Source organism: Malus sylvestris, chromosome 12, assembly GCF_916048215.2.
Source record: "Malus sylvestris chromosome 12, drMalSylv7.2, whole genome shotgun sequence".
Classification (NCBI taxonomy): domain Eukaryota; kingdom Viridiplantae; phylum Streptophyta; class Magnoliopsida; order Rosales; family Rosaceae; genus Malus; species Malus sylvestris.
In genome coordinates this window covers 6,348,871-6,373,001 of record NC_062271.1, presented here as the reverse complement: position 1 = coordinate 6,373,001, position 24,131 = coordinate 6,348,871, and the positions used below count along the sequence as shown (strand labels likewise).

Genomic DNA, 24,131 nt, shown 5'->3' with positions numbered 1-24,131 from the left:
ACTGTTACCAATGAAGGTAAATATAATAGTTGCTAAGTATTATTGGGTTACAAAAATTGTTTAGAAGATATTTCTGTCAAAGCATTTCTGTCAATTTCACGGTTACCCACAAGGAATTTAAATTAATTTGGTCAATTCCTTGATGATGAGAATCATCATTCCTATAGTAGTGTTATTGAGAGAATGACCGATGAATTCCTTGCTAATTTATTGGGTGCTAAGTATTATTGGATCGAGAACATAGTTTGTGTTAGTTTTACATATATAAAATAAATGAGTAAACGGTTACCCGTTTATAACCGTGGTTAATACTCATAACCGCCTATTAAATTTCGCGGGTAAACGGTTATACCCATAACCGTTTATTTATCTAAACGGTTACCCATAACCGTAACCATTTAATTTAAATGAGCGGGTAACCGCGATTACCTATGATGCATGGACACGGGAGAAGACCAACGTATCCCGTATCTGACACGCAGGGATACGGATACGCAGGACGATACGTGCGGATACGCGACCGATACGTATCCGAGTCAACAGATACGTTGTTGACTGATGGGATACGCGTACCTTACTGTTGGGATACGAGTATCCTGCTTTTCGGATACGTTTTAAACTATAATCAGAGGATAATCACACAAAAAAATCAAGATAATTAAACTTAATCCGCACAGAATCCTGATAATTGACATTTGATTGAGATTAGCTGAACCGAAACGATTATGTGACCAAAAATTGAAACGATTTTGTGTATAAAATACAGATCTACCTATTTTTCCTCAAACATCAGAACCGTCTTCGGCAACTGCTCCTGTCGTCTCCATTTGCTACTGCTGCATCGCATCTTATGCATCTGCTAGTAACTGGGTTTCGGATTCCATGCTTTCTTGAAGCTTTCTTGTTCTTTTTGTTAGAGTCCTCTGCTTTACTGATTACAGTCCCCTTTTGCTTTTCTCAATCCAAACGAAAAGCTTCTTTTGCTTTTCTGTTTTTGCATATTATAATAATTTTATTGTTAGTAGTCTAGAATATTTTAGATTATAATATATTTATATATGTTTTTATGTTGCTTTGTTGATCTCATAAATTTGAATTGTAACTTTTTATGCGACTACTTTGAATTGATTCTTACGATTTATATGTTGATAATTTAGGAAAATAAATCATTCTGATAATAATGCAAATGTTAATGTTAATCTAGTTGAGAATGTTGAAAATGATCATGGTACACTGTAGAAGTATGTCAAAAAGCTTGAAAGAGTGGAAAATGAAAGAGGAGATATTGTGTTTCAATGCAACTATTGTCAAAAGATTTTCAGATGATCCTACTCTAGGGTCAAGTTTCATTTGTTAAAAATGTTTGGAAATGGGATCATCTCTTGCCATAAGGTTACTGATGAAGTTTTTGCAGAAATGAAAAAGCTAGTTCGAGAATGAGGGACTCTTTCCTTTTATTTTTTAAGTCGTTTGGATGTTCTTTTTAGTTTTTCAAGTTTGAAGACTAATTTAGTTGTTTAGTGGATTATCTTTTTAAATGTTTGAAGTTTATCGAAATAAATTTGAACTTGAATAGTATATTTGAATGCTTATTTTATAATATTTAGATATATTTATTTATTTATATTATTTTTAATTGCCGTATCCTTACCGTATCGTGTCTTCATTTTTAGAAATTTGACGTATCCCCGTGTCGTGTCGTGTCGTATCGTATCCCCGTATCCGTGTCCGTGTCCGTGCATCATAGGCGATTACCCATAACCAATGGGTATTTTGTATGCCTGTTCGGAATTGGTGAGGACACGGTTGAAGTTTAAAGTAGAAATTTGTCATAATCTTTTGCTTTTGGTTCGAAATTACATATATGCCTTTCAGCTTCAGTAATGACCAAGTGAATAAAAAGTCGCTAGCTCTGTGACGACTAATCAATTATTGCTTGAAATTTGAAATGTTTTAGCTGCTTCTCCAAGGCAAAAATAATGTGGTGAGTTGCTGATGCACATTCCTGACCACACTAATAACACATTCATGTGTGCATGAACCAATCAAATCAATGGCTGAAAATGATGTGGGATTTTGATGGTATCATGCAAGCTTTGCCTTTAACCTTCCCATGTGCAAATCATTGTTGAAGGTGAAGTCATTGGCACATTGATTTGAAAACTTACCGTCTGCGGCTAAATTTGCTAATGTATTGCATGGGAGACTAGTATAAGAGCCTTTTGATCATCATACAGCTACTTACGTGTGTGCTGAATTTCGAATACCGAAGAAGGAAAGTTGTTTGAGGATCCAGCCTCTTTACCCCAAGATCTTGTCTTGGTATGCAAGTTATTGCTGTGAGTGATCACAGAACAAACTCTTTTGATTTGTTCTATTATTGCGTGCTTAATTACTATTATGATTTTTATGTCTGAAGTCAAAAAACGTAATTCCTCTAAATATGTCCTTCGGTAACTGGATTTGAACAATGAGTGTGAATTTATCTTAACCAATGGGGAAACTTGATTCTTATCCAACTTAATTATCAGGTGATCAAGATTCAAGAATTTAAGGAATTTAGGAGGGGGACGAAAGCAATGCATATCTAGGATTAGCTACGTTGGTTATAACAATATGCTCCCTCTTTGTACTCAAGTTCGAATAATCACTCCCCAATGTGCGTATTTTAGAATAATTTAGGGTAGAATAAAACATAAAAAAAAACTGTAAATACTGTATCATTTGAAATGAGTTAACTATTAAAAAAGCAATTAGGAATACCAAAACATTCAAAAGCTCAAGTTGTCACCAAGCTCATTGGAGACCACCTCCTGCAGAAGAAAGAAAAAAATCCATACATGTTAGTGAAGTAGTTCTCCAAATTACAAACAAAGAAACAAACAAACAACAATCTTATACCATATATTTCTACAAACTTTAATTTATCAGACAACTTAGATTGTACGTATTGATCAATGACTGAAGGTGAAAGGGATTGAGAGGTTTTGTTTTTAAAATGCAAATGACTAATAGTTTACTTTTCATTTTGTTCCTTTTGGACTTTCGCGGATCTCCAGAAGAATTCTGGGGTAATAGACTTAATTAGCAGTGAAAATTGAGACAAACTAATTGTTTATCAAGTATAATATCTAACCCTAGACCTAGCTAGATGTTGATTGTGGGTCATCTTTATAAATTGCACCAAGTGAAGTAGAGTCTGATGAAAGAGTTGTTTTTATACATGTACTGAAAACAGATAAGATAAACCAAATGAAAAAGAACTCAGAAATTGCTCAGAACATATAAAGTTGAAATGTTGAATTGCATGGGACGACTTTCCTTGATGGTGCCAAGTGATTCTGAGGGAATATATTAAAGGAAAGGTGATGCATACCAATCTTCAATGTGACTGAATGTATCTTTTGGTACAGACTAAAGTCGTTTGGGGGCCTAACATTTCCTCCATTACTGCAACTACTTCCTCTTTGCTTTTTCCCTTCTCTTGTGTTGATGTTCCTCAGATTCTCAATGCACCTGCTATTGTCAGGAGAAACACACAACAATCTTACCATGTACTTCTTCGTGATTCATTGAAAGGATTTGATTTATAACCAACAACTGATTGAATTATTTAATCCTGCTTTTAGAGCATATATAGTATTCACTATTGGACATGATAGTTGGTATTCTTATGCCTTTAATCCAATGAAAAGGTTAATGTCAAACTCTCACATACAAATCTTATACCATCTGAAAAGTTTCGTGCTTTTTTCCTTAAATTTGTGTTGTATTAGCATGTGCTGTGTATTTAATAGAAATATGTTTTGTGTTCATTCAGGTCGTATTTAAAGGTCAGTTTATCTTTGTTTTAAATTTTTACTTTATTTATTTATTAGGCAAATTGAAGAAGATACATGTGAATAAGAGAGATGGAAATGTTGGGTTTAGGATGGTGGGAGGAATATAGAAATAATGTCTAATGACGCAGAGAAAATAAAATCAAAAGACGAAAAAGTTAATTGACAAAAAAATGGTTATCAAACAAACTTTTATTTGTTTTCTTGCTATAATGTGATCATATTTGAAACCACTTTTGTATGTTTTTGTAATTATATCTAATTATTATTAATTTATTGTGAATCAATATACCGATATTTCTAAGGAACTTTAATGAAAAGCTCCCGGTACTGTTCACTTTAACGAAAAATCACATTTTTACACTAAAAAATCAATGCTGGTACTATTCACTTTATCCTTCATTTTATCCTTATCGTTAAAATTCAAAGTTTTCAAACAAAATGGTTATCAAACAAACTTTTATTTGTTTTCTTGCTATAATGTGATCATATTTGAAACAACTTTTGTATGTTTTTATAATTATATCTAATTATTATTAATTTATTGTGAATCAATATACCGATATTTCTAAGGAACTTTAATGAAAAACTCTCGGTACTGTTCACTTTAACGAAAAATCACATTTTTACACTAAAAAGTCAATCATGGTACTATTCACTTTACCCTTCATTTTATCTTTATCGTTAAAATTCAAAGTTTTCAAACAATTTTCATTATTTTTCCTATATTTCTAATCCATGTGTTTCCTGCACTATGTAATTAAAAGGTAATGACAATGGCAAACTTGAAGTCATTGCATTCTCAAGCCCAACGTGTAACTATTGTCATGCAAAATCAGAATTATTAAATATTAATTCCCACATTAGAAAGGGGGAAAATATCAGAAGCTGGAACCAACTGTTTTACATGATAATGTTTGGCATGGACTGTTTACCTACCCAGAAAATAATAGAATATACACATTACGAGGATCAATCAATCCAAAAGAAGATAACAGACTTACTATTAACTGATGCAATCCAAAGACTAATTGTAATTTGGAAAATTGTTCAATTATTGGTTAATTAGTTAACTTCCCTCCGTAGTTAAATACCATGGTTAGCTTCCACGCCATATATACCTTAGGATTAACATGAAATAAATTAATTATTATTTCTTGCAAAAATATTATGGGTCACTACCAAACACGAAGACCAGATTCAAAACCCTGCAATTTCAAAGAAACTGTAGAAATTTGTCTTTCTCAGTGTCAGTGTCTCATTTGAATTCCATTTAAGAATTGCAAGTGACTTAAGATAATAAGATGTATCATTTCACTGCAACTTACTGGAAATTGAGCATCATTAAGATAGTATGACAATAGATCTGACCAAGCGATTATTAGGAACTAATTAAATCTGCTCTTGACAAAAATGACAATTGTTCAGCCCAAGGCTCTTCAGTTGAATATGTTGGAAATTTCTCATATTTGATTGCCATGCGTCATGTTTTTTTGTCTGTTATGCGCAAAGTCAATGTTTTATTACATGCATCCAAAATCCACAAGAAATCCTCTATATTATTAGAGTATTGTTTTCCTAGACTTCAGGTCCAAGAAAAATGCAGTCACCTTTAGACCTGGTAATTTTTTACACGACACGGTGATACGACATGAAAATAACGGATTTCGGATTAACAAGATGACTAATCGGGTCATTATCGGGTGACCAGTTAATAACGGGTTGTTAACGGGTATACATGCGGGTAACACGTGGGTAACCCGTTTCGAACCGTTAAGAAAAATAAATTATAATTTTAAAGTTTAATTACCAAAAAATTTATTATAAAATACAATAGCCATATTGTATATATTGGTATATTCTATATTAAATATATATATTTTTGTATTATTATTCTATATAAGTTAAAAAAAATTAAGTTTTATTCATTCATTTATTTTATTATGAGAGTTTCTTATTATCATTAATAGGATAAATTTTACTTAACATGTTGCTGTCCAAAATTAAAATAAACTATTATAGTATTAGTATAGGCAATAAGACATCCCTACAAGTATGAAAAATGTGAAAGAATATATAAACACTAATGATTCATCATTCCTCCACGAGTAGACAATGGTTACACTTACATTATTGTTTAGATTTTTAAAACCCTCCAAACCATCATGAATAGTGTTTTTTTATTTGAGTGTAAAAGTAATAAAATTAATAATAATTATTGTAGAAGTGTAAGAAATGTAAAAAAATATAATAATATACAATCACTCAACTTTCGTGAAAAGGTTAACTTCGAAATCCGACACTATAATCAATAAACCTTATATTTGTATTTAACCGTCGATTGTCGTTTAGGCTTTATTTTTTATATTGAATTTCATTTTTAAAATTTTCTTTTTTGAAAACATGATATTCTGGGGGATGTAGGAAGATGAACGGTTTGGATTTTTGATATCACGTTCCGATATTTACGGTTAATTGAAATATGAGTTCATGTTATATAGTTTGTAGAGACTTTATAAACACCAAGCAATATTTTCACTAACTATAAAACTCTGAACATAATATCAATGATCTGAACCGTTCATCTGCATGTATCCTCTAATAGATCATGCTTTCAAAAAAGAAAATCTGAAGAAAAAAAAAACAAAATTTGGTGAGAAAAATTAAGTATAAATGTAAACAACAATCGACAGTTAAATTTTGATCTATGATTTATATGATTATAGTGGCACATTTCAAAGTTAAGCCCTTCATGAAAGTTGTAAAGCTTATCATTACGAGTGTTTATATATTTTTTTTCTATATTTTTCACACTTCTACATTAATTTAAAAACTATTAAAGACTTTACTTAAACAATAGTCATAGGATAAATGAGAAGAGATTGTTAATGTAGAAAGCCTTACTGAAAATATCATCAATATAACTCTTGAAGACAATATATCAAGCCAAAGTTCCAATACCGTTTCCCATAGTAATTGATGAAAATTGAAGAGTTTGATTGTAAGAAAATGTGCAAGGTTCCAAACCTTGAAACATAACTCCCTTAATTTTGCAAATCTTTTGAACATTTGATATTTTGTAATGTTCTAATGTTTTGTTTTTATTTTTTATTATGCTATTATTTTGGGTATGTAAATATGTAATATTTGAAAGACAAATGTGTTTTTATGATTTAAATGTGATAATATGATATGTATATACTTATTTAGTATTATGTTTTTCATTTGATTATTTATTGGTTTAAAATATATTTTCCTTAATGGGTAACGGGTCGGGTCTTATTTCCTGTTAATATTATCGGGTCGATTTCGGGTCAGGTCATTTTACCCATTTATTTTAACGGGTGTTACACAACACAACCTGTTAAGATATCGGGTATGACACGAACACGGAAAACACGACATGAATGCCAGGTCTAGTCACGTCCTCTCCCTTCTCCCACCACATTCGATCTTAATACAAAGGTAAAGAAAAATGTATAACCAAAAATTAGAGGACCACCTACATTGGATTTAGATTGAACGGTGGATGACCAATTTTTTTTTAAACCCTAGGATTAGGGGACCATGTTTGATTATTATTGTTCGGACCCTATAAGGAAGGGATCCTTATTTTTTGAAAAAAATAAATAGGGATTAGTGGTAGGACTCATTCTACATCGAACTTCAACGATCTGAACTATCTATTTTGTAAGTCTTGATTCATAGATCATCTATGCAAAAGTTCAATTTTATCTAAAACCATTTGTTCATTTAATTGTCAAGATGAAATTTCAATGTTTCTTAGAACATAATATTCATCAATTTCTTTGAACTCAATTAAATGTCTCAAATATTTTTTTATTTAGCTTATATTTTGCAAGAATGATCTGTGAGATATAACTTGAAAAATAGATGATTTGGATCGTTAAAGTTCGATGCGGTGTGACTCACACGACTAAATTCCATTTTTTATAAAAATAGGAATCTCTTTCCTTTAAAACTCTGTATTATTGTCATCATTTCCTTTGTCTCAAGCAAAACATTTGTCGATCAAGATAATATAGAAAGTTTCATCCCCTAATGAGATGTTTTCTTCTCTGCGCAGTAAGTCCATGCTACTTTCTAAACCCTATAACAAACACCACATTAAGATTGGTTTTATATTTTGCGACTTATTAGGGCAGAGTTAAATTAATTATGTTACATCATGATAAAATTGATTATTCTCCCAGAACGTTTGTGTTACTCATATTTTTCGAGAGGGTAATGTAGTTGCTAATTGTTTGACTAATTTCAGTATAGATCATTATGGGAGCTTATATTCGGATTCTTGTCCTCCTTATGCAACTTCTATGTACATTCATAACCTTTCTTCACGACCTAATTTTAAGTTTTGCTAGTTTGGTCCTTGATGTTTTGTTTTCTTTGTGTGGAGCGAAAAAGGTATGGTTTTCTCTTTCATTAACTTTAGCTTCTGCTTGTCAATTTCTTTTCTACATGTATTTTATCGTATGGTCTCGTAGACCGTAATGGCTCAATGAGCTCTATTTTTCTACGAGGGGTAAGATTCTTGCCCTTCCGCTCTTTGTTTGTATTTCTCTATTCAATAAATCTATAATTCACAACATTGTTTTTCCATCATAGTAATATTAAAGTGGATTTGATATTATTGTTGATCTAGTAATATTAAAGTGGACTTGACATTATTGTTAATCTAAAAAAAAAGATAAAATCGATTATCCTAGAGCCTGTATTGTACAAAATTCGATTGTCTAGCATATCAACCACCATATCCAGTTCACGAAAAATATGCTTAACCGAAAATTGCAATATCTGCTCTAATATATGCTAAATATCTTGAATAATAGATCTTATATTTCATGGTGATTTGTTTTCTTCATAGGGATTATGCTATTTGCATCATATTTATCTACCTTTTTTTTAGTCAGAATGGTTATATAGTTACCATATACTACTCACATCTCTCACAAGTCATCACAAGTTGCACAAGTATATTTCAGATCTCTCACACTTGATAAGCAATATAATCAGCAATAATGCAACAAAATAAGCAAGAATACATAATTCAACAATATTCTTTATGAGCTGCAAATGTATGGAATCCATTGGTCAAACAGAGAAGTGTCATTTTTTTTAGTATAGTGAAGAGTGTACTTAAGGCGGTTTGTTTCTTACTCTGTTTGGATGAGCGACTTTAAAAGTCATAAGAATTTATTAAACTCAATTTTGTAAGAAGAGAATGCTAGAGAGATTATCTACTTGAACCTTATTTTGTAGACCACATAATGTGGAGGTTGATAGTTGAATTCTTTTTTTTTAATTCTTAAAAAAAAAAAAAGAATTCAACCATCACAGTCATATTATATGGTTTACAAAATATGTTATTCCTAGCATTTTCCTATAAAATGTACTACAAGAATATTGCTCATGAATTATTCAAACACTAAAAGTGCTCTACTGAAACACTACAAAGAATCTCTGTTCATATTAACTAAATATATTGAAGTGTTTCACACGGGCACACAACTTGAAGTTAATTGATTGTATCAATCGTAGGCTGGAAATTATAGTACTGTATGTTCAAAATGAATCTTATACGGATTGGAAGAAGGACATTGAGCTACTCCAACATATAACCAATTAGGTTTATGGTAGAAGCTCAACTTTTTTCAAAGTGCCAAATACATTATAATATTTCTTGTGCTCGTAATTTCTGCGAAGCTTGAGCCTCAATTGTTGTTCTCGAGCTGCTTACTACATTTTAAAATGTATTCTCTATGGGATCCTGGCGCCAGCAATAAACGTCACCACATTGTCACTTTACCTATCCAAACCTTCTTCCCAAACAGCCCCAACTTAACGTCAAATTACTAAGGTTGCCACCATTTCAAACAATCTAACCGCGACTTGTATCAGCAGGACTCCAAGTTTGGAACCTTTTTTTCCAGCTTTCAAATTTGAGGTCTTCTGAAAATTGGCAAATCCTTAAAGGTTCAAGGGCCATATCTCCTAGGTCACAAAGTTGAATGGCACATCTTTTAAATAACAAAAAGGTCAAGGGGCAAACATGGAATGAAGATCCTTTATAAATCTCTTTCCATTAGGCCCTTCAGCCAATTAACCCCACAGCCACTTAGGCACACATTTTGCACATACATAAAAGGTTAGAGTCGGACCCTCCTCCAATCTAAAAACCCCCCACCCTCCACCTTATCACCACCACCATCTTCTGCCTTAAGCTCTACCATGAAGATCAAAACCCTAGTCCACACCCTCATTTTCTCACACATGTGCCGCGTAATTCGGTGCCTCAACAAAGCCAGGTCCAAAGCCTTTTCAATTCTCATTCAGGTTCTCAGAAATAGGCAACCCATGCAGCTCATCTACCCCACCAAAAAAACCAAGAACAAGAACAAGACCAAGAAGATATTCTTCGGCTCGTTTAGACTGCACTACAACTGGTCTACGCATGTGTTGCCCGTGCCTGCGTGTGTCTACGATGGATTAACGGCAACAAATTTGTACTATGATTCTACATGGAATTCAGTACTTTCAACTGATGGCCAGCAATGTGAGGATAATCATGGTGCTGAATCACAGCTCTCTGGGTACCTCCAATGGCTTGAGGAGAAGGTGGTCCCTGATAATAATAATAATTCCATGTCCGATGATCAGACTGATGCTAATGAGATCGATAAGCTAGCTGATTTGTTCATTGCTAAAAGCCATGAGCAGTTCATATTGGAGAAGCAGGAGTCCTACAGGAGATTTCAAGAAATGCTTGCCAGAAGCATGTGAGATATTGTTAAGTGGTTAAGGTGTGTGAATTGTCTTGTTTTTTTTTTTTACCTTTGTCATTCTTCAATGTAACATCTTCGGAATGAGGAAAATGTAGTGGTTAGGATGGATTGAGTTTTTTCTTTTTTTTCTTTTTCTCTTCTTTTTTTTCTTTAAATTTAGTTACTTGATTAGCTTATGTCTTTCGATAATGGTGGGGTTGGAAGTAGAGAATTGTACATGATGGTTGTGGATATTTGTGCAATTCTTATCTTGAAATGGTGATGGAGAGTTAAAGATCCTTATTGTGGTTAATTGTTAATTAGTACTTAATTTGCAAGTTTAAAGCGATAGAATTGTGTGCTTATAAAAACTTTTTTTTTTCACATTATTTTGTAGCGTGTGTGTGTGCGTGCGCTGTTTTTACGCAAATTGCACGATCGACTTACAAATCATGGGAAGCCATCTGATAATTCTCACAAATTAATGATGTATGAATATTCTATGCTTTTTGTCCTTTTATTTTTTACCAGCTAAGTTAGTGTCAAAATTCAAAGGGAATCTGAATTGGGTTCAACACGTATTTGCCTCGAGTGTTGTTTTTGGTTTGAGTGCCACGAGATGGCTCAAGAGGAAGAGAGAATAGACGCGCAACTGTTGGAGGTTGCCAACAAATAGTGTTTGTGTTGCATGTGTGAAAGTTATGCATTAATCTGACTTGTTAATCAAATGATTGTGCACCAAGTGGGACGTTGGTTCGGTTAAGTTCTTTTATGTGCCTCAAAGGAACGAGGACATAAAATTCAATATAACTTCGTGTATGCTTGCCTAAAAATTAAGTAAATAAAAGCAAAACATAAACTAAAATGAGAAAGACAATGTAATCATTTCGTGATGGAGTCAAAATTACAAACGTACACAACAGTAGAGTCTATGCCGATGGGTTAGCTACATAACTTGAAATGTAAATTGATTGAAAATATATAAAATAAAATAAAAAGCAGTAAAACTCTAGCAATATTTAGGCCCTGAACGCAAGATAATACTAGAGGAGGCCATCGAGACCACTGGTGTCGGATTGGACTTAGTAAAAAGTTTGGGAATTGTAGGGAGTGTTTGCGCATCAACTAAATCATACAATGGGTGTAGCAAAGCTATAAAAGTTTTGGATCTGGATCGTAGACAGTATTTGCTTTGAAGGAAGACTTTAAGATTGTAGCTTAAAATCATCTCCAAATGAGATGTCAAAAATACTACGCGGATTGTTTTAAAGGAAACGTCAAATTTTCTTTTTATTTAATGTTGGGCACACATAGTTCTTTATTTTCTTCACTTTTTGATCATTTTCTCCAAAAACCATTTTAATTTGACATCTCAATTGGAATAGGAGACTTTACAAATGTTATTATGCCACATCAGCTATAAAAATGTAATTTGACATCTCCAATGGAGATGATCTAAGAGCTAAAAGAGTTTTTGTTGAAGAGCAATTGAGTTTGTGCTGAAAAGCAGTTAGGTTGATTGAAGGATTGCTCAAGGTTTTTGTTTAATTGTAGAGATTGAATTTGATGAAGGTCCCGAGCTTGAAGGCCTCTAACTCTATTTATAGGCAGGGGAGAATGAGCAACCTTGATCATATCGATGAGCTGGAGCAGGGGGAGATTTGTCATTTGGCACTGATAGTGACTGTAATTCATGATAAGTGACTTTCTGTTATGTCTTGAGGTGATTAGCACAATGACATCAGCATGCTGAATGACGCGTGCTTAGGCATTTAAGGGGGCAAGATATTCTCAGCCTCTAGTCACCTCTGTGGCAGACATGCTTCCGAGAGTAACTTGTTCGAGCCCTCGAATAAGTTAGAGTGAAATGAGATGGTCGTCCAACCTCCAATTTTAGGCTTCGAAATTAGTGGGGTGGAGACGTGCGATTTTTGCGTAAATAGAAATAGATAGGCCCATAACCAGCCTTATTTTCATTTATGACCAAACATAAGTAGTTAATCAGAGCCCTTATCCAAAAGGATTCCCATTTTTTGGTAAAAAGAGGACTAGTTAAGGGGCTCATTTACATCGAACTTCAACGATCAAAACCATCTCTTTTTTAAATCTTCATTCATAGATCATATTTGAAAAAAAAAAAATCACTTCAATCTAAAACCATTTACACATTTGATTGTCATGATGAAATTTTAATGTTTCTTAGAACATAGTGTTCATCAATTCCTTTGAACTCAATTAGGGCTGGTTTGGTATTGCTGTGCTTTGAAAAAAAGCTGATGTGAGAATAAGTGGCTATGCTGTGAGAATAAGCGGCTGTGAAATAAATCAGCAGAGTGTTTGGTAAACTTTTTTGTAAAAGTGCTTTTGAAATAAAAGCAGTCTGATAGTAAGTCTTTTCATTAAAGGAGCACTGTAGCTCAGTGTGCTTTGAAAAAAAAGCCAGTTTTCCAAAGCTACAAATAGCAACTTCAGCTTTTTCCTTTGATTTCAGCTTATTCTCACAGCAGCTTCAAAAATAAGCCATTTTTTTCAATTTACCAAACACCTAAAACCCTCACAGCTTTTTTTCATGGGTGCTTTTTTTTTTCAGCACCTCACTCCCAAACCACCCCTTAGATTCCTCAAATATTTCGAATTTGACTAATATTTCACAAACATGATCTATAAATTGAAACTTAAAAAATAGATAGTTCGGGTCATTATAGTCCGATGTAGAATAGGTCCACAATTAGTCTCCATTTCTGCCATAAAATGAAAATCTCTTTGAATAAAGGGCCAGAGTAGTTAATTAAGGGTCATTTTTAAAGGCTTCCAATATCTAATTTGTAGAATTTTATGTGAAAAGGTTCTGTAGATGCAAAGCTATTTACACAAACCTCCAAGTCCCCAAGTTTAAAATTTGGGGACAGCTTATCCTAGATCTCGGGGGAAAATGTGCTTAGATGGTTCTCTTTTTGCGAAAGACCTAGCATGAACCAAAACAGAAATACGTGCCCTGCCGATATCTTTGTTTCTATGCTAATTACCCACTTCATTAAAAATTTAACCGTCCATTTTCTAGATATCTGAATTATTTTCCTCCCTAATAAACCAAAATTTGTACCCACTCTATACAAGCACATATATAAATACGGAGGTATGGCTTATTTGTTTAAAAATCACATCAGTTGGTGATTTTAGTAATGATTTTCTTGAAATTAAGACTGGACTGGGTCAACAGCCTCACTGCTAAATTACCTGTCTGTTTCCTGCCTTTGTTGTTCTCTCTCCCCTTCCCTGTCAGCAGACATAAGCGCGCAGTTGTCGGATCCCAACTTCTTGTTTCATCTTTTAATTCAGCGTCATATCTTATTATATTTTCATATAGAATAGTTTTCGAGTAAGAACTTGTAGTAAAAGACAAAAGTTTTGTTTCATGATGCGCACAGTACTACTTAAGTAATTTGAAGAATCGACGGTTAAATTTTGTAAATAGAAATATGAATTTTTTGCAATAGTTAGATTTTGTATAGGAATATGCATCTCTGCAACTATTAAATCTTCCATAAAACTTATATCAATAAGTGATACGTACTATTGTGGAATCAAAATTTTAACCAACAAAAAACTTGTGCAAAGACGGCAAATTCACTAAAATATGCAAACTTCAATCAAGAACATTTTCACTTTAATCGGTGTGTTGAGAGTGAAAAAAGAAGAGTAAATAGAAGAAACTCCTCTTCTTTTGTGACTAAATTCTGACTTTGCACTGTATCAACATATACGACAATTCGTAATAAATTGCTGCAACTACTAGCTGCCAATGTCAGCTTTTGTAGATAGTTGCTATATGAATCAATTCTTATTCTTGTAAGTGTTTTAAAGTTGAATTGCACAAAGTTACATCACACTACTACGTTTTACTATTTGCGCAACGAACAAAAGTTGGTCGCACAAAGTGCATTCCTATCGCACAAACTTCAGCGCGATAGAAACTTCATCGCGCAAAATCCATCACGCAAAGATCATGAAGAAATACTTTGTGCGACGAAAATCATCATTGGTAGCAAAAACAAGGCACGACAGTTTACCTTGTGTCGCACAAAATGTTTAGGAACGAATGTTTTCGTCGCACAAAATACCAGGATACATAAGTGGGATGACTATTGTTCATCTTTCTAAACTTTGAGCGACAACAATTGATTATTGCATGACGAAACCCTGTTTGTTGCTTGAGTTTTGCGGGATGAAGGATTTTGTCGCGCAAAAATAAAAAAATTAAAAAAAAATTAATTTTACGTTTTTTTTTAATTTTGTAATAAAAATAAATTGCTTTTTTTGTAATAAAATTAAATTGCAATTAAGAAATGTAATGAAGAGAAAAATAATATATTTAAAAAGTAATATAAATGTATGTACTATGTACAAGAAAAAATGTTTAAAAAGTAAGGAAGTAAAAAACTAAGAAAATAATCTACGTGGTCGTCTAGCAAAGGCGGCTGGAAGGTCTCGAGGTTGTCGACAGGGGCAGAGGTCGAAAGGGCTGAGGTGTGGCCATGCTCAGGTTGGAAGGGCTCGGAGGTCTATAGGGGACGTAAATCCGGGAGACAAATGTCGAACTGACTGAGGGCCTGTACAAGCTGTGACATTTTGGCTCCTATACTAGGCAAGTTCAGTCCTAAGGTCAGCCACCTCTGCTATCAAAGCTGTCACCTGACTATTTGACTGCGATGATGAAGGGGCTCTAGATTCCCACTATTGGGCATTGCCCATCCCCCTACAATATGTCCCTGGCCTCCACCGGAGAGTCTGATCCAAGGTCTCTGTAAGGATCTGCAATCCCACATCCTCTGGGGGATCCACAAACTCGAGCAGAGTATCAGTAGGAAGTTGGGAGGTGGACTTCTGAAGAACCAACTGCCTCTTCTCCATCATCATCGCCTGTGTAATATAACATAAAATATTAATTAAAACATTCATATAATAACCATGAAACTTGAATGCGTAAGATAATAATTAAAATTAAAGAATACTTACATAAAGGGACTCGGCCAACTCATCCCCGGGTCGAACATAAACGTCACTAAAGACATATATCTTCGGGAATTTTGAACCCCCTAGATAGAACAAGAGAAGAAAAATGTTAGTACGAATTTTTTTTTATATTAATGACATATTAAAAATTGAATATAAAAAACTTTTATTATTACCCGCCGCATTCCTCCATCTTTTATGAGAAGGGCCTCGAACTGAAATGGTGGAGAAGAGTCTTCATGTCCCTATTGTTCTTGTTAGCTTTCGCCTTCTTCTGTTATACAAAAAAAATAAACGTATTAGTTCAAATTGAAATGAAATATAAAAAAAATCAATAAACTTTAGTAAAAAACGTATAATAATTTTAAACTTAATATAAAAAAATACCACCTAGTCAGGCTCCTGAAAATCACCACAGAGCCATGCCCAATTATCGTCCCGACCCTCAAACTCCTTCGGGCAACCCTCCTCAAAAACGACATGTGGATCATCAAATGTCTGAAAATATTGGTGCAGGTCACTCTTCCACTACTTGTACCGTTCAACGAAGAGCATGTTGACGTACGCCAACGACTCGTCGTTGATGTCCTTTAAATTGTAGTTCGTCTACAATGAAATAAATTAATTACATACATTAAGTAATATAAATATATAAAATTTGAAGGAAAAACAATTAAAAGGTAGGATACTTACCGACATCTATAAGCTCACTTGCGTCCTCACCTCATCTGACATCACATTCCAAGACTTCCATTTCATAGGGCAATAGGTCCGAACGACATGACCAATGTAGTGGGCCAATGCGCTATGCTGCTCCGTCGTTGGTGCAGCCCGATGTCGCTTGTCATATCTAATACTGATACGGCTATTGTTCACCAGAGTGATCTTCACCGTCTTCAACTAGCAACAAGGTCCCTAGGTGTTCTTATTGGCTACAAAGAAATATAAAATTAACGTTAACCCAAAATCAAATAACAAATCCTACTAAAATTTCAGCATATCCTGCCTATAATTAAAACATTTCCCATAAACCAGAAATAACATAAACAATATATGTATCCAACAAAATGATCACAACTGTTTAATAAAAGGTTCAGAACGATGACAACAATAAACAATATATATAATAACTGTTTAATCCTTAAATGACATAACTTAACAAACTAAACCAAAAATAACAAAACTAAGTTAACCAAATTGTTATCATATTTCATATTTGGTATTCGTTATAAGGTTTGTACTTTTGCCAACATTGTATGCACTATTACAAAATGTAAATACAATCCAACTCCGCGATTTGCATAAGTAAACAACAATTACTTTCAGTTCAAGAAGCATATGCATTTGAAAAGCACAATGATACGTCCGCTTTACACATTTTCTTTCTACTTACCTAAATAACTAAAGATTGAACTTAGAGCAGCTGGAGGTCAAATTTTTGAACAAACTTAAACCAGTAAAACTCGGAATTAAGTAGAAAATTTGAACAAAAATTTTACCAAAACCCAAAGCAATGTTATTTGTATTAAAAAGAAACTCTAGATTTGAACAAAATATTTATTTGTTTGTATATGACAAACAAATAAATATTTTCACTATGAACAAACATTAGAATTGAACAAAGATTAGTAGAAATATTGGAATGGGTTCTACTTTACGCCCACGTTTTGATCCAAAGCAGCTGGAGTTCAAGGAAATCTTTACCTTAATGTGACCCCGACACATCAGTAGTGGGTGTCAATGGTGTGTCGGGCATGCGGGGGTGGCAGTGACCACGCCTGACGCTAACAGGTAGCGCCACTAATGAGGCTAATGACGCCGATGCTTGGGAAACCCCGGGACTAGGGATGGGCAATTGTTAAGGCGGGTGGGTAACCACGGTTATTTACCCATAACCGTTTATACTCATACCCACATAACCGTTTACCCGTTGGGTAATTGCCTAAACGGTTATACCCATACCCATAACCGTTTATAAACGGTTAACCATACCAATAACCAAGTACACATTTAGCCATAACCGTTTACCCGTTTATCAATTGAGCCATTTTTTTTACCCATTTACCCTTTTTTTTTTTTACCGTTTACTGATTTATTAGTTGGTAAAGTTAATTTGAAGGGATTGTTAAGGGACCATAGTGTATAGATGTTCATATATTCTGTATCTATACATAAAGCACAAAAGTGTAGCAAGTGACGGCCATATAACTGTAAATGGGTAAAAAAAAAGAAAAAGAACTGAGAACTCCTAAGATAAAATTTATATAAAGAGACCAAGATGGAAAACCTATTGCGGAATTTTAGCCACATCAAGGTGTCTATTGTTCTTTTCTGCCAAGACTAATCAAAATCTGATAGAATAGAAGATAAACCATGGAATTATACACAACTCACAAGTGAAATGCACCTTCAAAACCAACTTCATTCGCATATGTGCCCACCCCTACCCCTACGTATAAGTAAGCAACACACATCACCTACGTATAAGTAAGCCCCCTTGACCATAAAACTAACTCTTCCATTTTCTTTACTAGTAATATATATTCATCCCAAGCCAAATTCATTCAACATTTAACCTGAACATTATTCATTCAGATAAAATAGGTTGATGCATCTTTTAAACTACCATCCAGACATTGCAATGTGACCAGAAACAACGGACAGTTTTGTGTGAACCCACGCTTCGGTTACCACACTGAAACTGCATTTTGAACATGTACCCAAAACAGATTCAGCAAAAATTCTAGGATACTTCTAGTTATTAGATCATAATTGCAATGATGGAGAAATCAAAGCGCATTGAGGACACAATGCATGGGTGGGGTTTTTTGTACCCTTAATATGTAGACTCTTGACAACTAAATGATCAAAAATTGCATGTAGCATAATACCCTCCTAAGATATCCCAACAGTTAAATAGTCATGTCAATTGAAGAGAAAGACAGATGAAATGGTGTTCATGCTCATAGCAATGCGGTTTTGACAAAAGCTAAAATGGAGTTTGATGATATCCAAAAACAGAGAATGAGAGAGTCATTAAAGGCAATTCTCAATTCTCAATCTTATCAAGAGTTTCCATATCCTTCCTACCTTGACCCCCAACCCATTCAATTAATCTCATAATTCTTCACCCATGTAACAAAATTATGCGGATTGGGTGGGATTGTTAGGACCACCGAATCCCCTAAAATATGAAAAATTGTAAACCCTAAAATCTGAAAAATAGTAAACCCTAATCCCCAAAATGTAAACCCTAAAATCTGAAAATTTGGAAACCTTAATTCTCTAACTTAATGGTTTATAAACTGGAACCCCTAATGCCTCAAACGAAAATCAAAATAAATTAATAAAATTTGAAATATTTACCTTGTTAGCAGCGATGGGTGAAATGGGGAGAGAGTGAAGAGGCCGAGAGGTGGGTGAGGGTGACAAAGAGGGAGGGTATGTCGAAGGGAGTTTACCAAAGATGAAGAGGTGAGGGGAAAAGTGTTTGCAAATTCAGTCTAATCCTGACTTTCTTGCGCGATGAATACAAGATATTCGTCGCGCAATAAATTCAAATTTTCACCAAATTATTTTCATGCGCACCCAATTTTCAGCTCATTGCGCGATGAATGCTAAGTAATTGTCGCGCAAATGCTATTAGCGTGTTGAATAATATTTTCTTCGTCACGCAATGAGATGAAAATTTAATTTACCCGGGTAAATTAAATAAAATTTATATTTATTCAAATAAAACCAAACTATTTATGACATAAGATAACTAAATTACAAACAATTTCATTTACTATGTTTCACATGGCAAGTCGTAAATAAATTGCATTATTCATCATCTGAACTATAATAACTTTCGCTATCGTCGCTATCATCACTTTTGGTCTCCCAATCCTCCTCCTCTATAACTACGTCACCATCGTCGTTCAGGCCCACTGCAACATCGTATTGTGGAAGATCATCGAGGTCAATTGTAATTGACTAAATTGATATTTCGATTCAAGACACTCCTTGTATCTGGAACTGGTATTGGATAAGATTTGTATCTCAAAGTGTTTCTGCATCATTTTCCATTGAAGATTCTAAACGTTGGTTAGCGACGTTATCTACATCATAGTCAGTTGGGTCTTGTTCTAGTCTAGCATACACGTTCCTCTGATCCGTCTTCTGAACAACTTTCCAACCTCTCCCGGCTTTAGGGTCATCTAAATACACAATCTGTTTTGCCATGTTTGCCAAAATGTAAGGGTCGTCATCATACCAAGTTCTATTAATGTTCACAGATAATAAACCATGGTCTATTTTAACACTTCCCTGCCTATTTGGGTTTGTATCAAGCCATCGACATTGAAACATGATCACTTGGTATCGGTCTTTGTAAACCAATTGCACGACAGTTGTTAGTTTGCCATAGAAATCAATGTTTGTACTTTCGCCTCCACCTGGGACATGGACACCGCTGTTTTGCGTACACAACTTGTCATCTCATGCAGTTCCCAAAAACTTGACGCCGTTAACATGGCAACCTGAGATCAATTCAGCGCGAATTGGGTCAAACGCCAAGTTATATAACTCTTCATTATAAGTAGGGGAATTCGATGATTTCAATTCATTCACCTAATATTATACAAAAAACATTCATATGTTAGTTTGAGAAAATTAAATACTACAATATATATGTCAAATACAAAACACTTATAATTTACATATTTGAGAAACCATTGTGGAAAGAATTCTCGGTGTTTCTTGGCATACAAATGTGATGGATGTTCTCGTTTCATCGTCTCTTCATGCTCATTTAAGTATGCCATTATCTCATCACAATTGTTCAGTACGAACCAATGCGCTACCTCCATGTCATTTATGGAAAACTACTCTCTTCGTACATGATCTCCAAAGGGTCATGCGCTTTGGGCAAAAACAGAAAGTTTCTCCTTTCTCACACCCCTATCATTATTACGCTGAGGATGATTGAAAGTCATCTCCACATATTTTAAATACATTCCACAGAAAGTAAGCAACTCATATTGAACCTAAGCATCTATAATTGATCCTTCAGGCTTCGCCTTATTGCGTACACTTTTTTTCAGCTCCCTGAGAAGCCTACCAAAATAAAATGATACGATACAAATTAGTAAGCGTGGGCTAATGATGTATAAAAAATTGATGAGGATTTTATACCTTTCTATTGGATACATTCAGCGATAGTTAACAGGACTAGCAAGCAATGCCTCTTTGAACAAGTGAACCATCACGTCGATCATACTTGTGAAGAAAGATGGAGAGAATATCATCTTGAACTTGCATAGGACTTGGACAATGTCATGGCACAATTGATTAATGTTCATCTTTCACAACGTTCTTGCCATTAGTTGGGAAAAAAAAATCTGGACAACAACATGATTGGCTTCACTACATCTTCCGGCAATAGGTGTCGAATACCCACTAGAAGTAGGGGTGGGTTCAAATAACCGAAAACCGAAAAAAACCGAAAACCAAACCGAACCGAGGCCGAAAAAAACCGAACCGAAAAAAAACCGAACCGAATCTGGCTGGTTCGGTTTCGGTTTTTGAGGTCCAGAAACCGAACCGGACCAAACCGAACCGAAAAATATATATATATATATATAAATACAAAAAAATATGATAGCATCAAGGTTCGAACCCCTGACCTGTAGGTTGGGTTTAGATGCTGTCAGCCAACTTGACTGTAAACTTTCTATTGTTATAGTTGTACCAGTATATTATTTATAGGTTTCTTATATTGAATGCTTTATAGAAAACTTAAAACCCTAGCCGTCTCTGTCCCATTCCCATTTCATTTTCAGATCTCAAAGTCTCTCTCTCCCCGCCGCGACTTCCTTTCTGCTTCCTCAGTCTCTCTCTCTCTCCCTCTCCTTCCTCTCTTCCTCCAAATCACTCTCTCTAGTCTTCTCTTGTCTTCCTCGTGGTTTTTTTTTCTCCAAACAATGATTTTCCCTCGCCCCTTTCGAGACCCGACGAAAAGAGGAATTGTAAGAGCTTGCGACGATCACTGCGATATCGCTGCAGCAAAGGTTGTGGGTTTTATCTATTTTTCAGTTTATGGGTTTTTAATTTTATGGTTACCCATTTGAAATTTATGTAATTTAAGGTGGAAAAGTTTGTATTTTTCTCTGAATATGTTTTGGAATTTCTAGATCTATTGTGGACTTGACTATGAATTTGAATATGGGCACTGGGCATGTGATATTGGAGTCCAATTATGGCATTTAGACGAACCCATTTGCTTTTTTTTTTTTGATCTGCATCAGTTAATTTGTTGAATTATTTCATGATTTTTCGGTTTTTTTTGGTTTTCGGTTTCGGTTTTGGATTTGTGTATTTGGATATTTGTTTCGATTGTTATTTGGATTACTGATGGATTCGAATACTGATGGATAGTTACACCCACTGTACTCTCCCTCCCTCTCTCTCTCTCTCTAACCCCCAACAAAGAAAAAAAGAAATCCAAATACTGATGGATTTGTGCATTTGGTTTTTGGATTCGATCTCTGCATGCCTGTTTAGATCTGATGGATTTCGTTATTAGGTTATTCATATTTCCATTTTTATTATAGTTTTTTCAGTTTGGTGCCTAAGAAAATTGACGAGAACTAGATTTTCAGTTGTTGTGCTTTTACGCCAATGGAATTGAGCAGTTCTAGTAGTTTTAGGTCTAAATGTTAATCAATTTTCCTTGTTTGTTCTTCAGTTTTTTATTTTGTTTAGAAATGATATTGCTATGTGAATTATGCAAGTAATTCATAAATCAATGACGAAAAAGGTTATTTTTCTCTTTGAATTGTGATTGTTAATTCATCAGCTGAAGGAAAATTATGTTTGTTTGTGCTCAGGGGTTGTTAAAAGCAGGAAATCATGATTGGATATTGCGATTCATGGTCTTCACCTCTGGTGTTTGTTGGATTGCTGGTACATGGTCGCCGGAGCTTGCTTCGACGGCGGCAAGGGAACTTAGCAGCTAGGGAACTTAGCAGCTAGGGTTTTCCGTTTTTTTCTTTCTTTTTCGGGCTCAACCCTTGGGTTGGGTTGTTGTTCTGGCCCATTTTTTTGTTTGTGTTTAGTTGTGGGCTTTTATATGTATGTAAGTTTAATGAAAGTTTACATTTTATTAAAAAAAAAAAAACCGAACCGGACTGAAACCGAACCGAAAAAAACCGAACCGAAAAAAAACCGAACCGAAAAAAACCGAAAAAAAATTGAGCCGAACCGAACCGAACCGAAATTTCGGTTCGGTTTCGGTTTTGGCAAAAAACCGAACCGTTTCAAACCGAACCCAGCCCTAACTAGAAGTAGGTGTTTCATAAACACATGGCAATCATGGCTCTTTAGTCCAACAAATTTATCCCTGTCAACATTCATGCAACGCGTGATATTAGAAGCATACCCATCAAGAAACTTTACAGACGATACAAACTTTAAAAACTCTTTTTTGTCATTTGGTTTCATGGAAAAAAAAATGCAATATCTCTTATGGCTTTATCACTATCCTTATTCATCCATAAACCCCTCCGTATACCTATTCATTCCAAATCAAGACGAGCTTTGATCGTGTCCTTTGTCTTGCCCTTGATATCTAGAATTGTGCCCACCAATGTGTCAAAGACATTTTTCTCAACATGCATAACGTCAAGGTTGTGTCTCAATTTTAGTTTCGATCAATATGGGAGCTCAAAAAACATAGGCTTGTGCGTCCAGTTCATATGTGTAGAAGGTCTGGTCCGACTCACTGTTTTCCCGAACGAAGCAAAATCTAAACAGTTAAGTTGTTCCAAAATTTGATCACTAGGCCATTCTCTAGGTCTGAGGTGATGCTTTGTGTTCCCGTCGAACTCTTTATCATTTTCCCACCACTTGTGGTCCCATGGCAATCATCTTTGATGACCAAGGTAACAAACTTTTCCAGCTTGCCAACCAGATGTTACATCATCCTTGCATACAAGGCATGCCATATAACCTTTAGTGCTCCACCTAGAAACCATTGCATATGCGGGAAAATCATTCACGGTCCACATAACTGATGCCCGCAAAGTGAACATATTCCCAGTGGACTTATCGTATATGCGCACACCGTTTGTCCATAAATCATTTAGCTCATCAACCAACGGCCTTAAGTAAACATCAACTGACCTGTTAGGATCCTCAGTTATCAAAAGAGTCATCATCATGTATTTTTTTTTCATGCATTTCCAAGATGACAAATTATATGGGAATACGAATTCGGCCAAGTGTTGTGGTGTTGGTTTAGAACCCCGAACAGATTGAATCTATCAATGGCAAGTCCCAATCTAACATTATGGGGATCAGCATCAAACTTAGGGAATGTTCGATCGAACTCTTTCCATGCCTCCCCATCTGCAGGATGTCACATCACATCGTCATCTACCCATTTTTCCTTATGCCATCTCATGTCTATGGCAGTATGTCATTTTGAACCTCAACCCATTGCATACAGGGTATTTAT

The 24,131-nt window shown here is 34.7% G+C and overlaps 1 protein-coding gene, 3 long non-coding RNA genes and 1 pseudogene across 4 annotated transcripts; 2 read left to right on the top strand and 3 right to left on the bottom strand.

Moving 5' to 3' along the window:
* Positions 1-679: 679 nt before the first annotated feature.
* Positions 680-1,701, bottom strand: LOC126593793 (uncharacterized). The gene is made up of 2 exons (XR_007613026.1): positions 1,652-1,701; positions 680-988 (listed from the first exon to the last, which is right to left on the bottom strand). It is a non-coding gene; the product is annotated as an uncharacterized LOC126593793 (long non-coding RNA).
* An 8,269-nt stretch (positions 1,702-9,970) lies between these two features.
* Positions 9,971-10,941, top strand: LOC126593768 (uncharacterized). Its single transcript, XM_050259884.1, has one exon. The coding sequence runs from the start codon at positions 10,089-10,091 to the stop codon at positions 10,638-10,640; it is 552 nt and encodes a 183-aa protein (XP_050115841.1). The 5' UTR covers positions 9,971-10,088; the 3' UTR covers positions 10,641-10,941.
* A 4,095-nt stretch (positions 10,942-15,036) lies between these two features.
* LOC126593660 (uncharacterized) lies at positions 15,037-15,868 on the bottom strand (annotated as a pseudogene).
* A 106-nt stretch (positions 15,869-15,974) lies between these two features.
* On the bottom strand, positions 15,975-19,223 carry LOC126593901 (uncharacterized). Its single transcript, XR_007613054.1, has 3 exons — positions 19,001-19,223; positions 16,328-16,566; positions 15,975-16,240 (listed from the first exon to the last, which is right to left on the bottom strand). It is a non-coding gene; the product is annotated as an uncharacterized LOC126593901 (long non-coding RNA).
* Positions 19,224-21,413: 2,190 nt separating this feature from the next.
* Positions 21,414-22,766, top strand: LOC126591994 (uncharacterized). Its single transcript, XR_007612562.1, has 2 exons — positions 21,414-21,684; positions 22,504-22,766. It is a non-coding gene; the product is annotated as an uncharacterized LOC126591994 (long non-coding RNA).
* The last annotated feature ends 1,365 nt before the right edge of the window (positions 22,767-24,131 follow it).